This window comes from Podarcis muralis, chromosome 9 (assembly GCF_964188315.1).
Source record: "Podarcis muralis chromosome 9, rPodMur119.hap1.1, whole genome shotgun sequence".
NCBI classification, from domain to species: Eukaryota; Metazoa; Chordata; class Lepidosauria; order Squamata; family Lacertidae; genus Podarcis; species Podarcis muralis.
Genome location: NC_135663.1, coordinates 50,232,585 through 50,250,180, shown reverse-complemented (window position 1 = coordinate 50,250,180; position 17,596 = coordinate 50,232,585). Strand labels below are relative to the sequence as shown.

General features: G+C 39.1%; 1 protein-coding gene across 24 annotated transcripts in view; it reads right to left on the bottom strand.

The window, feature by feature from the left end:
* TENM3 (teneurin transmembrane protein 3) overlaps window positions 1–17,596 on the bottom strand; it is a 1,264,183-nt gene that overhangs the window by 125,311 nt on the left and 1,121,276 nt on the right. For all 24 annotated transcript variants that reach the window (XM_077934193.1, XM_077934194.1, XM_077934191.1 and 21 more), the window contains one exon: window positions 6,608–6,845. In XM_077934193.1, the coding sequence (XP_077790319.1) occupies window positions 6,608–6,845 (238 nt within the window). The remainder of the gene's footprint in view (window positions 1–6,607; window positions 6,846–17,596) is intronic.

The window sequence follows — 17,596 nt, the reverse complement described above, 5'->3', positions numbered from 1 at the left end:
ACAATGCTGAATGTAGGGGGGGGGGGCATAAAAAAAAAATATCTGAACAGGTGGGATAAGCAAGCCATGGCTTCTTTCCTTCATGCTGAGTAAGTGTATTCAAAGGAGTAAGTGGATTTCAAAGATATAACTTGGCAATCCAAGGTATAGCATTGATATGTATAAATGCAAGGCTTGTTCTATTTTTGCAAGTATGATAGGTGTCAGAATCTCTGCGCTCTGGATTTCATTAGTGAGGGTGCTGACTAGAAGTGAGTGCTATGCATTAAAAATCATGGGAAATGCTAGTATGTGGTAAGAGATTCTCACTTTTGCTATATCTGTGTGCAAAGATAAATAAGTAACTAAATAAATGTCAATCCAAGACCAAAAGATTTTCCACCATGCAAAAGTAAATTAAAGACCCGGAGAATATATATGACCAATATTTTTTTTAAAAAAGTTGTTGCAGTTTTAGCCATGTCTACAGAGGTGGCTGCTTTCACTTAAGGGATGCAACTTCAATGTCATCTCCCAAAATCCAAAAGCAAGTATCATTATTGTATTTACAGGTAGGTATAAATAACAACAACAACATAAACAGTACATATTTATCACTATACAACACGTCATTTTATTTTATGACATGTAAGTCCTATACCCGGCTGACTTACCCTACATTTATATATATTTTTGAAATATAGGTTTATTCAGATTTTCAACAAACAAATAATGCAGGTAGCTAAACGACATACAAAAGCCTGTAAAGAGCAACTTTTTAAAACGCAAGTGAAAAATGCATGATATGAAAACATGAGAACAACAAAAACATAATAATTCTAGCTGTGATGCTGTGAATTAGTGAGGCTGATAAGCTACATTGTCAACCTGACAGTATGTTGTATTCTAAAATCTATTATGTAACTGATGGGTTATTATCTCTGGACAAGTTTCACACCAGGAGGCGATCCCTGCTAGCATAATTTCAAAAGCCAAAAGCTTATAAACAAGATAAATTTCACTGCTCTGTTACCTCTATCTGTATCAAACCTCACTTCATCTGCCAGGTACCTGCAACTTGAGGTTCCCATAACAAATATATAAAAAACAAATGCATATATGTCTATTAAATATCAATTATAAAGGTGAATCAGCATTGTGGGATAATTGAGCTAGAGGGAACAAGAGCATACATTAATTTGTGTGATAAAAATGCTTATGTGGTGGATTTTTTAAAAATTACTTACTGTGAAATCCCATATATGCCCAGTCAAAAGTTGTCCAACGAACTACAGGGGTGCAATCTCAATATACTGGGTTTTTCTTTTGTTATTTCCCCCTCTGGTTTATTACAATGATCATTTTTGCATACTTGATATACATAATACTTTTAGCTATCTGTCTTTATTTTTATTTCACTGGAAAGCTCATGAGGATACTAGAACAAGATGAATAACCGGATTTATTTCTAAATGGCTAATTATTTATGAAGGGGCAATGCCCACTTCACAGGAAAAAAACATCATGACAGGCTGTGCATCAGACATGCAACATAATCGTGGATAAATGTTCCTGGACCTAGATCAAACTGTTTGTGTTTTAACCTCATCATCAACAGAAGCAACCAGTGATGCATTTAAAGCTAAAATTAACTTCTCTCTGTACACCACATCTAGGAAACAGGAACTCGACCAAACTGGGTCATTGCTAGCTAAGATTTACTACTGACAAACTAATGGAAAAACACAGCATATGAAATGATTGTGAATGTGACAGAGCTGAGCTCTTTCTTTCCTGATGAAGCACATTAAACTATCTGCTATTAAACGTTTATGCACCCTACTCCTACCAATATATTGTACTCCTGTGGAGCATAAGGCCTTCAGGTAAATGGATTCGATCCCTCCCATAAAAGATTAATACCTGTTTTCACAGAGGCTTAATCAATATTAAAGGCTGTCGTTCCATTGGAAATCACACCAATAAAAGCACCTAATTGTCTACTAGCACAAATGCTTCATCAAGCTTGAATGCATTCTAAACTTTTCACGCCCCTTGGTCAGCTTTGCTGATGACTTAAGAAATTGTATAGAAAAGCAAACGTTTTTGATCAAATTCTACCTTCTTACACTAGTACAGTAGTTAGATTATTCAAATGTGCCTCCAATTCTGTCTATATAATGAAATTTACAGATAATTAAATACAATGCCATGTTTTTAACTGTTTCGTTAAAGCAGAATTCTGATGAAAAAATTATGCAACATTAGTAAACTACACTATAACCTGTCTTTCCCATCCTATGACATGCTACCATGCTAAATACAATACAGTGGTACCTCGGTTTAAGAACAGCCCTGTTAATGAATTATTCAGTATATGAACTCCGCAAAACTGGAAGTTGTGTTCCGATTAGCAAACTTTACCTCGGTCCACGAATGGAAGCCGAATGGTGGAAGGGCACCGGTGGTGGGAGGCCTCATTAGGAAAAGAGCGCTTTGGCTTAAGAATGGCTTTGGTTTAAGAACAGAACAGATTAAGTTCATCAACTGAGGTACCACTGTATGAACAATTCACAGTATCGCTTAAATGAATAAATTCACTTAATCAAAGACAAAAGTATTTCTCCTGGTATAGACTAGTAGGTGTGGACTTGGTATTATACCAGATTTATATAATGTCTGATTTTATCAGTGCTTTCACACATCTCTTCAGATCAGGGGCAGGAAACTGGATCTGGACAGTGGGCTCCCCCACCCTATTGGAGGTCATTTTGGCTGGTGGCCGGTTACCAATTCAACATCAAAGGGAGCACGCTTAGAGTGTGGTCCCGATTTCTCTTTTCTTTATTTCAGGTGAGGCTCAAACAAGCACAGGTGCAAGCTCTTGTCTCCCTTGCAATAGTACTATGGAACTCCTTTTTGACACCAGAACAGATTAGCTGAAGGCATCAGAAAAGCATAGCAGACATATACACTGCAGACCTGCCATGCCTCCCCAATGGCCCATGGCATGATCCTTAAACACACTTAATGGTCCATCACCTGAAGTCATAAGAACATAATATACATAAAAGTCTCCTGGATCAGGGCAATGGCCCATCTAGTCCAGCATCCTGTTCTCCCAATGGTTGAACAGTTGCTTGTGGGAAACCAGCAAACAGGATTCAAGCGCAAGAGCGCTCTCCCCTCCTGTGGTTTCCAGCAACTGGTATTCAGAAGCAGTGCTGTCCACAGGTACACTATAATTAATTGCCAATAAAAGCTGCTTGACCTTGTGAACATATTGTGTCCTAGGCACTCTTGCATTATACCTTTGTAACATGGTGAGCATCCCAGTTGGATAATAATTATAATTTTATAATTTTATTCCGTGCTTTTCTAGAAAAATAGGTGCTGGTACTCTCCATGAAGATGTTACAGTAAGTGCCATACTTTTTAACAACAAAAAATAGGTGTCGTTACTGCATACCTTTGATTATCCCCTTTAAAAAGCACATGTTTTATTATTTATACCCCACTCATCTGGCTGGGTTGCCACAGCCACTCGTAAAAACATAATAAAACATCAAACATTAAAAACTTCCCAATACAGGATGGCCTTCAGATGTCTTCTAAAAGTTGGATAGTTATTTACCTCCTTGACATCTGATGGGAGGGCATTCCACAGGGAGGGTGCCACTGCTGAGAAGGCCCTCTGCCTGGTTCCCTGCAGTGAGGGAACCTCCAGAAGGCCCTTGGAGCTGAACCTCAGTGTCTGGGCTGAATGATGGTGAGATGCTCCTCTAGCTTTACAGGGCCATGGCCATTTAGGGCTTTAAAGGCAGCCGCAACACTTTGAATTGGGCTCAGAAACATACTGGGAGCCAATGTAGGTCTTTCAGGACCGGTGTTATATGGTCCTGGTGGCTGTTCCCAGTCACCAGTCTAGCTGCTGCATTCTGGAGTAGTAGTAGTTTCTGAGTCACCTTCAAAGGTAGCCCCACGTAGAGCGCTTTGCAGTAGTCCAAGTGGGACCAGAGCATGTATCACTCTGGTAAGACAATGTATGGGCAGGTAGGGTCTCAGCTGGTGAACCTGGTAGATAGCTGCCCTGGACACAGAATTGACTTGTGCTTCCATGGATAGTTGTGAGTCCAAAATGACTCCCAGGCTGCACACCTAGTCCTTTAGGCGAGAATAAAGCTTCTAATTGCCTCTTTGTGATTATGACAAAGGTGAAGGAAGGTGGAGCACATGAGCATGAGATACCCTACAGCTCATTTTCATCACAATAAGCTGTGGTTTATTGTGAAGTACAAACTAGCTCTTTAAATGTGCCTTATAAGTTATGAATGCCTTGTGTGCCAAGATCCTTGTTTGCAGGATGAGCACTTAAGAGAGGGCCTTTTATCTAGTGGCACTCAAGGTTTTGGAGTTGGCTACTCCAAAAATAACTATCCTATCTGTTTTCTGGCACCAGGTCCTGCTGTTTAATGAAGCTTGTTACCTTGGTAATGGCTAAACATTTGGTAGTTTTATTCTTGCGCTGTTGTTTCATCTTAAATGAAACAATAAAAAAACTAGAGAAACATTAACTAATGAGGTATCAAAGCTTAATAAATAAATTCACCTCAGGACAGGTTTTTAATATATCTCTTATCAAGTAACTACAAATAAGCTGTGTTGTTAACAGCAAGGAGATACTGTTTTTCATCAGAATGTTATGTGTAGTCCAGAACGTCACATAAAAGGTTCAGATGACTAAAATGACTCCAGTTTCACCACCCTTGTCTTTCTGTAGCCTAATTCTCCGCAGTAACTCTGTGTCTGGAATGTATCAACTTCAGACTGCAAATGGATGCCTATGGGACCAAACAGTCCTCCAAACAAAAACAAGCAAACAAATAAATCATTTCATATAGAACACTAAATGTCAGGGAGAAGGGTTTAGCTGCATTAGTTTCTATATTTGTATGTGTTCAGGCATGTGAGACCGCACCTACAACCTGAAGTGGTATAGCCCCAAAGTTTACCACTTCAGTGAGAACTAGGCCTATTGGCTGATCTTACATAAAGAGTGGGAATGTATATCTAGAGGAGTAATGAGCAGTGGCAATAATAATCATAATACTAAAACTTGGAAGATAGTTTTGTGGCTTCGGTAAGCAATCAGAAAGTTGAAAAAGGAGGGATGGTAGGAATAAATTATTATTCTTTAAAAGAGTGGAGCTACTAACATGAGTTTGATCAAACTGCGGGAGGCAGTGGAAGACAGGAGTGCCTGGCGTGCTCTGGTCCAAGCGATCACGAAGAGTTGGACACGACTAAACAACAACAAAAGAGTGGAATGACTTTTATCATCACCACTTGTTCAGACTGCTTTTCAAGGGAAAGCGACAGTTTCTCTTCCCTGCTGAATTTAGACAGTTATTAAGTAAGGATGGGAATCCCCGCTCCACATCCCTTTACCATTTGTCCTTTTAATCAGTAACAACACAGCTTCATATCCTATACATATTGACAAATACTAGTTGCAGCAAGATACTGCTGTCAATGGGGGTGAGGGAGAAAAACAGCTTTATAAAACATCCATCTGGAAAGACAGTTCCAAAACAAACATGATACGTTGTGCAGAATAATTTCCATCATTCTATACCCTTTCACATCTTTAATTTACCCTCAGACACAAAATATTTCACATGCCTAAGTAAAGTGAGAGTGACATCCCGGGCCTTAAGGCAGGGAAAGTTTCTCCACTTTCCCCCATCCAGTAGGGATAATGACAGCAAGTGCACATTTTCAGTGCTCCATGTGGCAGGGAGTACAAGGAAGGAGGTAGTTGTCCCTCATCTTCAGAACTGCATGGGGAGGTTGTTAGAGCACCCACTACTATTTCTCTCCATTTTTCAACACAGAGTCCTAGTTGCCTGAAACCATGTACAGCTGAATAGGCATCTCCAAGGAAGCTCTTACTTATCAGTGCTTGGGGACATCCTCACACAAGCAAAACTGAGGAGTTACAAAAACATTCCCAACAGGGGTCAAAACACAAATGGCATTCCACTAAAGTTACAACTGCTGCTCGTCTAAATGAGCTGAAAAGACAGACTTCACACTCTGGATCTGTTAATGTGGTAATCATAGGTCTAAGCCTAAATGGAGACATTTGTAACTTTAACTGGTCATTATGGAAGAATGAAAGGTCAAATAAGTACAGGGTGCATTTAAATACAACCCTAAGGCTGAGATCAAGTAATCACAATGTACAAAAGAGTGAAACTTGCTTCAGAAGTGGACAAGCCTCTCTGGTTGCACTGTGATCACGTGTCTGTTAACTCCTATAAACAATTCTTTGTGATAACTAATACAGCAGCACTAATAATGAACATTAAGGAGAAATTGCTTGCTTCTAGATAATAACATGTCTGAAGTGCAGCTTCTATACATGTTCTAAGTCAAAACACTGCAAGGGAATAATTAAGTTACAACGTGAGCTTTGGGACAAGGTAGCAGTACACCAATCTTGGCTGTACTGTGTTAAAATTCCACAGATTACACCTCTTGCTGGCAGAATTAAGGGATGCATCAATCTTAGGCTTCTTAAATATTCTGAGCAAAACTGAAGTCTTACAAGTTCCTAAAGGATTACCTGCTTTCCAGTGGCACATTACTGCCAAGGACCCAGCTGTCCTGCAGCTGGACCGACTCGGGTGTGGTTTGCAGCTCGGCGGGCAAAGCAGCCGGCGGGGCCGGACTCTGGTTCCTCCTATTTGTCAGTGAGTTTCTGTTAAGGGAGGTAATAGATGGGTGATGCTGTGTTGAATGCTGCTTGTGAGAAGGTGGCAAAGGTTGCAGGGTCGACTGGCCTTGGTTATTTGGAGGTTGCTCTGAGAAGAAAGAAAATTAAAGTTTGTTATATACATCATCCTCACCTTTACTAGATCTAAAGCAGAAACTGAAATGAAAGACTTAATCCAATATATTTGCATGTTAGTCTATTGATTGTCTTCAATGACATTTTTCAAGTGTCAGTTTACCCTTGATAGACTAAGATCTAATTAATATACAACAGATGGTGTGGCTGCTTTTGGTTTTAATTTGTTTCAGGTTGTGTTTTCTTTCTTTTCTTTTTTTAAACTGGTTTATTAACACCTACAGAAAATAACAGTTAAGAGTGCCCTAACATGCCTTTAGAATTCAGGTTTTTTAAACAAACAAACCCTGAAATTAAATGGGTAATTTAAATAGAATACAAAGGTTTTTGAAATGCCTGTAATCCCTATAATTATTTAATGGATTTTTTAAAGCTTTATTTAACTGCAATAAATTATTGCAAGCTAGTTACTAAACAGCAGTAGACTAGTCTAGTTTAGAGCATTTCAAATAAGGCAGATCTGCACTATGATCTGCTAATAGATGCTAAGTATTCTTTAGCAGAAGGTCACTCTGTGAAGCAGATGTTGCTTCATGGATATTTAACAGCCTGAATCACATCTGATTACAACGTCAGAAGACTCATATACTTAATGACCGTTACATCCATTAGAACACACACAGAACAGATTTTCCAATTTCACACTATGTGGTATAACTATGTTTTAGAGCAAGTCACAGGTGATCAGAGAAACTTGCCATCACAACAGTATATATATGTCATGGTTCCTAAGAACGTGTATACCTATTGTTTTTAAAGCAATAATGCCAATATTGCTTCTTTCAGCATGCTTTATATCATCCGTGGTTAATAAGGGGTGCTTTTCCACCTTCTGTACATAGAACAAATGGTAGATACTACAGATCCAGTTCCTAGCACATGTTTCTGAAGATATACAAAGAATGTACATGGGCCAATTTCATCCTTTTTACTTCAGTGGTAGTAGGTCGATTTGCATCTAATTACTTCATCTTATTGGACTTGTGAATTGGGCTGACAGAGACATGCAGTTTTGGCAATAGCATGGTTAAAAGTTTAACACAATCCACAAAGTTTTCTCAGACTTTGGTATAGAAAAAGATTGACAAAATCATATGAAGAAAATATTATTATTCAGGTAGCATACAATTAATCAGATTTGTCTTTACCAACACCAGTGGGTGTCAATGCATATGATTAGAATCACTATAGAAAGCTTTAAGGCATATTCACAGCTAGCTACAGGATAATTTAACATGCTAAAGCCCACAAAGGCTTTTTTTCAAGTCTGCTTAAAACTTTATCTGATTTAGATTAGAAGTTAATTATCAGCTGCTAGAGAAGTAACTTAGGTCATTATGTAAAAATACATATGAAAATGATTACTCAAGCTACAGGAAGTCCTATCTTAAGACTCTTTCTTTGCATAGGATAGTAAGTTTGTCTCCCGTTTGTACAACAATCATTTCCCCCCTGATGAAGTGGACACGAGTCCACAAACGTTGATGCCTTAATAAATTTTGTTAGCCTTTAAGGTACACGTGACTTTAAGCTTTCTCTCTAGATTCCCCCCACCCCGGTGCAATTCTCATCTAATATCTAACATGGCTACCACAAGCCACTTTATTTCATGCAAACATCTGTTACTGGCACATCCTTTTAAATTCCATCTCTTCACTTCTACATCTCATTTACAAACTATCTCCGTAACAAACCACCTCTTCTTAACAAAAGAATAAAGGTCCCAAACCAGAAAATGGGAAAGAAAGTAACCCAGTTATCTGTGATTTGTGACAATATTGTAAGACTTAGTAAATTCACCATTTCATTTAGAATAAAGTTAAAACTCCCTTTGCTGCAATTCTATACAACTTACCTGGAAGTAAGTATAATTGAATTCAGCAAGCCTTACTTCTGAATAAATATGCATAGACTTGCATTATAAATGTATCTATGTTGGAACTAAGTTTACTAGGTTGTCCCCTACCTATGCATTTTAATACATTCAGGTAATCATCAAATCTGGTCACTATACTTCCTATCTAGTTCTCCACCAGCCTCCTTGATTCACAGCTCATTTTGCTGTTGTTGCTTTTATGTAAGGCCTACCCACTTACTATTTTTTTAAAGAAACCAACTGAGAATAAGTACCATACACCTCTTTCCCTTAAAAGCTAAAATCTTTGCCAATTGTGAAACATAACTAAGGGTGAGTAATGTTTACTTTCACACACTTTTGGTTGAACTTAATTTATTGTATACGTAAGTACAGAAATATCTGTTGGGAAGCACCCAAGATTTAGCAAAGTGTCAATTGAGGGAAGTTTATAGGGCGTCAGATCCTTATTCTAGAGGGGATCAAATTGCCAATATCCTCTCTTAAATACCCATTCATTGAATATACTCATTGTCCACTTAAGGGGGAGGAAGAGACTTGGTAATTTTACACTCATGGGAGATGGACAGAGGAACTAAAAGACTAACAGGAAGAATAAGTGTCATTCTGGTACCCAATAAACTAGACAGGCTCTCCTGTGAACTGCCCTGACACCTGTGGGTATAGGATGGTATACTACTACTACTACTACTACTACTACTACTATTATTATTATTATTATTATTATTATTTTATTATTATTATTTTATTATTATTATTATTTTATTATTATTAAAAGAACCTAGTTTGGATGCAACCCTAAATCATCATTTAGCATTAGTGGACTGAGTCTGTTTGAGTCTCAGGCTTGAGTGGCCTCCCCTCTCTTTCTTTACCATGCACCATAGGAAATAATTGGAAGCATCTGCTTCAGTCTTTCATCTAGCTGTAATTTGTCATAAGAGTCAGTGCAGAAAAATTGTGGTCAATTTAAACTATAGTTTACGGAAACAAACAAAGGTTGAACTTTGATTTCCGATTCTGGCCTATTTCAGTAACAGCATCCAAAACAGGTCAGGAAGTTGTAAATTAGATGATATATGCTTGAGAGCAGGCCTGAGTATAGTTGGGGAAAGGGGTTCCCTTCTTTAAAGATAATTTTAGTTTAATGTTATGAAATCCATAATTCTCACAAATTTAGGTTACTCATTCAGCCAGGCTTTTTCTTATTTCCTTAAAGATGGTGATGGTAATCCTAGACGACTGGCAACGTCAACATAAGCAGTTTAATGATTTGAGTCTAAGGTGGCCAATTATGGCGCCTTTCATAACCATGTGGCAGACAAATACTCAAGAGGTGCAGTTTCTCCTGTCACACTACTGCAATGATGAAGGAAGCCACACCTGTCAAGCATATCCATTCCATACAGCTATTAAAGGCACCGGAACACATTTCAAAGTCAGGTGTTGGCAATCCTAATTGATACATAGGAAGGAGGATTCTTTTCAGACTTAGTGAAATGTCAGTCAGCTGGTGAGTAATTCTAATGGGGCTGCAGCCAAAAGCATCCCAGCTTTCTGGCTGACAGCTCCATTTTGATGCTAAGCCTGAGCGAAAAGAAAGAAGACATCGAGCCTGAAGGCTATAAAGGCAGCAGCTACAATAACTATTTTGGAAAGAGGCAGAAATTCAAGAGAATAAAATAATGTAGAAGCATGCAGCTACATTAGTTTATCTAATATACGGAAGGAAAGATTATTTATGCAGTCAAATGATAAAATACAGCACATTGTTTTACCATGTATTGCTTGGCTAGTCCTGACTGATCTCATTACATAATAATTGAGATATAAGCAAAGAAAACATAAAAAAGGGTGCTTTCCTGTGTAAATTGTCTTCATTAAATAAACATACAAAATGATGCATGCTATGAAGACTTGAAGTGAACTGATTGGGAATGGTCTGTCTAAAATATTCTGATTTGTTTTAAACACCCATCTACACAGTTGTTTATCTAAGAGAAAAAACTACTGGAAGTATTTTCCACTTGGGCAGTAAAATGATAATGGTTAGTTTCTCTTTTTAGCTTTCCATCAAAACCCCTTTTCAAAAACCTACATGTAATTGTTATTATTGAATTTAAGCAGGATACTGCATAAAACAAACATGTGAAAGATTGAGCGGCAGGATGACAGAAAAATTAAAATGGTTCAATACACAGAATTAATAACACTTTAATATTTTGTAATTTCTAATCTTAGTTATTAAAGAATGGAAAAGTTGTCCACTCATCTCCACTTTCAGACTGAGGGAGCTGGTGTTTGTTTGCAGACAGCTTTCTGGGTCACGTGGCCAGCATGACTAAACCACTTCTGGTGCAGGGAACAGCATGATGCATGCCAGAGCGCACAGAAACACCATTTACCTTCCTGCCACAGCAGTACCTATTTATCTACTCACACTGGTATGCCTTTACTATCCCATAATGTACTAGTTACATGTACTGGTTACATAACAGTTGGATAGCTAAGACTTGTCAGTTAGCCACTCATATAAAATAGTGGTTTTTCATTTGATAAAAACAGTACACCGGGCGCAGGATTTGGTATTAAAGAAAACTAAGCTACTTTAACAAACAAAACACAAAAATGTGTGTGAAATATCAGCACCTCCCAAAGAATAATTAAAATGATTAGGATTTCCCTATGATCAAGAATGCTCTAGAACACGCATTGTTTGAATTGTCTTGTATGGCTTCAGTTTATTAATTTAACTAGACATGGATCTCACCTTAGGGTTGTATGGGGTGTTAGGGGAGGGGTAGTACCTCTGGTGGAGGACATGCCATGCTCCTTCTGGTGTAGTTTGTCCATCTTTGATCCCCACCCTGCACTCAGCTCTTACCTGTGCCTCCTAGAAGCTGTCAGTATGTGACACTGGCCACATCCCGGGAAACGGCTTTGACTGCCCGGCTAAACCAGGTGAGGGTACCCAATGGGCCTCCAACTCTTAATAAGTTAGAGACTTCACCTGCATGCAAAGAAAGGCTCTAGCAGATTGAGTAGACGAGACCAATAGTGGGTCTAATGGTCAAGGAGATGGTTTCTGCACATGCTGTAGAGGAAAATGAGGGGCAGATGGAGTTCGTCAACCTGGGAAGGTAGCCCATCTGGGGTAAAAAACCTCTGATCCCAAACCTCCACTGTCTTGTGACTATATTCCCATTTGGGATGAACTCAAACCCTCTTCTGTAACTCTAAGCTAAAGCCTGCCTTCAGGGATCCAACTGTGAACTGAATGTGAGTAAACTTTGTGTTATATTTTTAAAAGAAGCTCCTTGTGTCTTTATTCTTTTTAGGAGGGATAAAAGGGGACTTACCAGGAACCAAACCCAATCTGAACAAAGCCAGATGGGATTGCTTAAGTAAAGAGATTCAAACGAATCTACCAACTAGCTTCCTGCTATATACTGGGGAATGCACTCTGCTGCTGACTCAAAAGCATGAGTTAGGAAGGATACTGTTAAATCAATATATCCTCTCCTAGTAGCTACAACATTCCCACAGTATTTTCAGCAACTAAACACTTTCCTAATGTCCCAGAGGTTACAGAACTACCAATAAACCTACCCACCCACCCTTTCCTTTTTCTAACTGCAAGACCACTCTCCCTTTGCCTTTCGATTACTTTGAACAGAGACTTGTACTACTGGCAAGTAATGCAGTGATACAAGGTTTCATATTATTTAACATCTGGAAAGAGCTCTAGAAACTGACTGTGACATGAACTGGACCAAGGTACATAAAATGGACTTAAAAGGCATTGGAAACCTATACAACTCGCAAGCTAAGGACTAATGGAGTAAAAAACCAAACCAATAAAAGTGATTGTTAAGCCCATGAAGGCAGTGACTGCAATATATTTGAATGTAGCTCAGCGACTGCCACAATCAATCAGTCTGCCCAGCTTATCACTTCACCAAGTGCCAGAATGCATATACATGTATGTGGATAAAAACTATTGCTGGGCAGTAGAGAAGAACACATCACAAATAAATATTCTTCATTTGTGACTGAAAGTAGGATTACAAAAACACACTGCCCACCACATGAACTCTCTTTTAGTCAATACATTTCCACTAAATGTACATTTCCACTAATACATGCCCTCTCTGCATACCATGGTTGTCCCCCCAAAAAAACACATGATGGCTGTAACCATCCAGTCAATTTTTCTGTTCGAGTAGTAAAAGGGTGAAATTTCTCACCACACATAGCTGCTGTGGAGGATTTTAATAAGTGTAAGTACTTAGAAGTTCATCTGAGGAAAGTCTGTAGCACTTGGCACTTTTTAGTTTCGGGGGGGAAAGGCAAACAAAAGGTGGTATGATAGAAGTTTTCATAAAATTATGCATTGAGAAAGTGCATTTCATAAAATTATGCACTAAGTGGATAGAGAAAAGTTGTTCTCCCTCTGTCATAACATTAGAACTCGTGCACATTCAATGAAGCTGGATGCTGAAAGATCCAGGACATATTTAAAAAAGGGACTTTTACACACAACACATAGTTAAACTATGGATCTAACATCCATAGGAGGCAATGATAGCCAACAACTTGGGCAGCTTTAAAAGAGGATTAGAAAAAATCATGGAGGATAAAAGGCTCTCAGTGGCTTCCAGCCATGATGGCTAGGCTTGGCCTGCACTGTTGGAGGCACCATGCTTCTGAATATCAGTTGCCAGAAACTGCAGGAGGAAGTGTGCTCTTGTGCTCCAGTCCTGCTTCTGGGTTTCCCACAAAAATCTGGCCACAGTGAGGTTAGATTAAATGGGCCACTGGTCTGTTCCAGCAGGCTCTTTTTATGTTCTAATGGTGGGGTTTATTTTTTCTGGATTAAAGACGACTGTGCAAGTTAGGATATTGAGAATGGGGTTAACCCATATATTTTCTTTCCTTTGATATACAGTTCTCCTTTTCTTCTTCCCTCTTCCGAACCTTTCCTGTGAGTCATGACATGCAGAACTAATCTCATATCATGATGTTGCTTTAGATGCTCCAATCTGTATTCAAAGCAGACAATGCCCTGGTTTTGTTAGCATAGTTGGTTTGAGCTGTAAAAATATCTATTGGAAGGGGCTTTCATAAAGCTGAAAAGTATGATGTCTGAGATCTGCCCTCCCCACAATAGTTAGAAATGATATAATAAAGTTTTGAACATATTATAATAGGACATTTGATGCTTGTCTTTATGAAAATTCTAAACTTACTGTGCAGTAATTAAGGTCGGCCAAAAGTTTTTAATGTAGAGCTATTAATCTGTAAAACATGGTTTGTCATGGATTTTAACCCACTTCAGATTGGAGTACACTGGCATTATATGTGAATAATTTAAATGGTTCCATCAATATGTACTGGTACAGGGATAGTGCTGGTTTAAGTGATTTTTGTGTCAACGTAAAGGAATTGCTGATAAAGTTATGGTTTTGCTTATGCACTTTTCTGTCCTCTATTTTCACAGCCAGCTGGGAGAGTTGCACTTGCCTCCTTCTGCCCCAAGATATTACTTTTGGGAATTTTCTTGCAGAACATGGCAGCATTGCCACACTTTCTCAGTTACATGAATTCCTAATGCAGCAGTGAGAAACAAGTTTTAGCAGGTGACTTTTTACTTTGGTACAACCATAAGAGAAGGTTGTTTTGAATGTGGATCCCAACATTGTGAAAAATAAGCAAGCACACATACAAAGGAGGATAACAAAACCAGATGGCTGAAATCTGCTCAACAATGAAGCTTAGGCACACACCCAGAGCAAGCTGCTACAGGAGTGTTTCCATAGTAGCAAAACTGCAGGTACTACGTCTCACTTGGCAAAAACTGTAACAAGGTATTAACATGGAGTGCACAGGATGAAAAGAACATATATTTATCAATTATTCGCAGATCAATGGACACTCAGAACTTTTCAAGCACTACAAAAATGCATGCAAGTAAAGCAATGAGACCCACAATGTGCAGGGAGAGGACAAACTTTTGTACTGGCTGTGACAAAAGGAAGGAAGAGTATTTACTGGTTAGGAATTGTTTTCTCATTCTGTGGGGGCTGCACATGTTCACTCTAAAATATTTTTCACTAGCTGGAAAAGAATAACGCAGCACAATACAGCATTTTCACATCCAGAAAGCAACAATGTGCAGAGTTATCTAGCCATATATAGGGTGACTGATTCAGAGATCCTTCGGGCAGAGGTTACTGCTACTAGAAATAAGACCTTGAAACTTGCTTCAGTGGCTAGAATGACAGTTTCTGAAGAACGGACAGCACTTTATGAAGATCCTAAGAAGGAAAGTGGTGTGCCACCAGGGACAGTGTAGTACCGCTCCTTGTAGGAAGCACTAGAAAGTGAGAGAGAGGCGGTGAGAGAGAGAGGCAGTGTGGATGAGTGGGATAAGATTGAGGAAATAGCTGCTGCCTGATGTTTCAGCATGTTGGCCTTTTCTGAGGCCATCTTGGAGGAATGGCAGGAGATCCAGACCCATTGCTTTATGTACTGGGGCAGATCTAGCTGCACACTACTGCGGGAAAGTCTTCCAGGTGGCTTGGTATATTCTTAATCTGCTGTTCAAAGTCCATGGAGTTAAGTTGTACCACTAAGGCTCCAGGCGAATAACTGGTCCTTAGAACTGGTGATAGGGTGTCATGGCAGACTGGTAGAAACTATGCTAGAAATATCACTAAAGATAGAATTTTGGACACCCATGGTCTACAACATGGTCAGAATGGGGTATTGTATAGAATGCAGTATAGACATTGGTAGGAAGGAGTAATGTTGGCTGGGTGACATGAGAGCATCTCATGCTTCTGCTTGGAGGGTCCTGGTATTGGGAGAAGTATCCAGGGAGTTGGTGACTGCCTGAGCTGGTGAAGTGGTCAATCTCACACAGTCCCAGTGTTTCTTGTAGCTGTTGGAATGTTTGATCACGGAGGGCCCATTCGCCTGGGTCCAACCTGGTCATCTTAGGCAATCTGCTTGGGTGTTGGGCTCCTCAGATATGTGTTCTGATGTCAGACTGAGGAAGGGGAATTCCACCCACCACATGAGGTGGAACGTTTCAGCCTGAAGGACCCAGAATTTAGTCAGAAAACCCAGATGCTGTGTATAGTGCTGTAGAAGTATGGCTGAGATTTGTAATCTGTTTAGAAGGCCACTGGTAGCTCCATTACAAATATACATAATTTTAAAAATAATTTAGCAGAAATCTCTGGCAGGACTGTCTTGAGCTGGTTATTTCCATATCCACAGGCTACACAGTAATTCTGAGGAACTTAGGATCTGCTGTGGTTCCTCAGTCAAGTAACTGCTTGCCATAGGAAGCCAATTGATTGCTCTACTTCATTTGTTTGGCTGTTGCTTGCCTGCTTTTCAGCTTGCCCTGCCGAGTCTTAAATCAGTGGTGCAGCTAGGGCTGGACCTCAGACCTAAAGTCCAGTGATGCCAGTGAGGTTCTCACATAACCACAAAGAGAGCAGCAGATGATGGGGGCAGCAGTACATAGGCTCTACAGCAGCATCTGGGTTCACTGTAGCTGATGTTGGTTACTGCATAATCTTTTCTTCTTATTTAAAAAACTATTCTATAGTACGTATACGGTTATTATTCTTAATATATGTATTCATTTTTCCACTACAACATGGTGGCATACCCAAGTAAATACGTTTAACATCAGGTAGCAGAAGCAAACAAATGCTTGTAGTCATTATAGTTTTGTGTCTTAATGACTTTAAAATATGAAACTGCACATGTGCAGAGTATATCTTTTTTTAAAAAAAAGTATGGGTATAATGACAAAATTCAATTAAGAACTAATGTATAAAATAATGAAATCATGGCTGGCATGGAATAGTGTTGTGTTGGGGGGTTATTGGTTTGCTTTTATTTTTATTAGGTATTTTGTGGTTTTTAATCTTGTATTTTTATGTTGTGGCCCGCCCTGAGATCTACGGATAAAGGGCAGTATACTAAACAGACAGACAGACAAACAGACAGAATACATGGCTATCCAAAAGTGAGACATAACACTTGATTATCCCCCTTTTCCTCTTGCCACATGGACTGTCACCTTAGCTTTTGGCCTCTTTTGTTTGCCACCAGAACTCTGAAATAGCCTGCTCTTTCTGCCACATATGCTGAGCCTATGAATGCATTGCTGCTGCAGCCTTATACTGTACTGGAAATACTTAGGGGCAAAATAACTGACAACAACTAGTATTTGTTATACATTAGCTGCATCCCTGTTAGTCCATAGCTTTTAAAAAAATGTAAATAAGGATGCCAATCGTGTTGGGCAGCAAAGGAAGAGGAAAGAGCACTATCAACAATCACACAATAAACTGAACAATTCCCCAGGGAATTTCTATAATATTGCCACGAGAACATGCGGGAAGACGCACATTTCAGCAGATGGAAGCATCACCAAACGCTAATGCAGAAGTGTCACTCATAGACATTGAACAATTCCTAAAATATTTATGAAATTTCGTACATAAACAAATAAGAGCAAGTTTACTCTCAGTGCTGTGACTGAGTTTAGCGCTGAGTAAACTGAGCAGCCTACTAACTGTGGGGCCACATGACAAGATCATTAACTTCACTTGAAAAGAATGAATGAATTGGGGTGGGTGTGGGTTTTTTTTTTTTTTCAATCTCACAGAGATGGAGAGTTTTGTGTCCTGCTGATCAGAACCTGTGAGAAAGAAGTAGACACAGGGATGAAAGAAGGCCCATTAAAACAGTATTAATAGCTGTAGGAGTGGGAAGTGAAAACCATATTGGGACAACATGAAAAT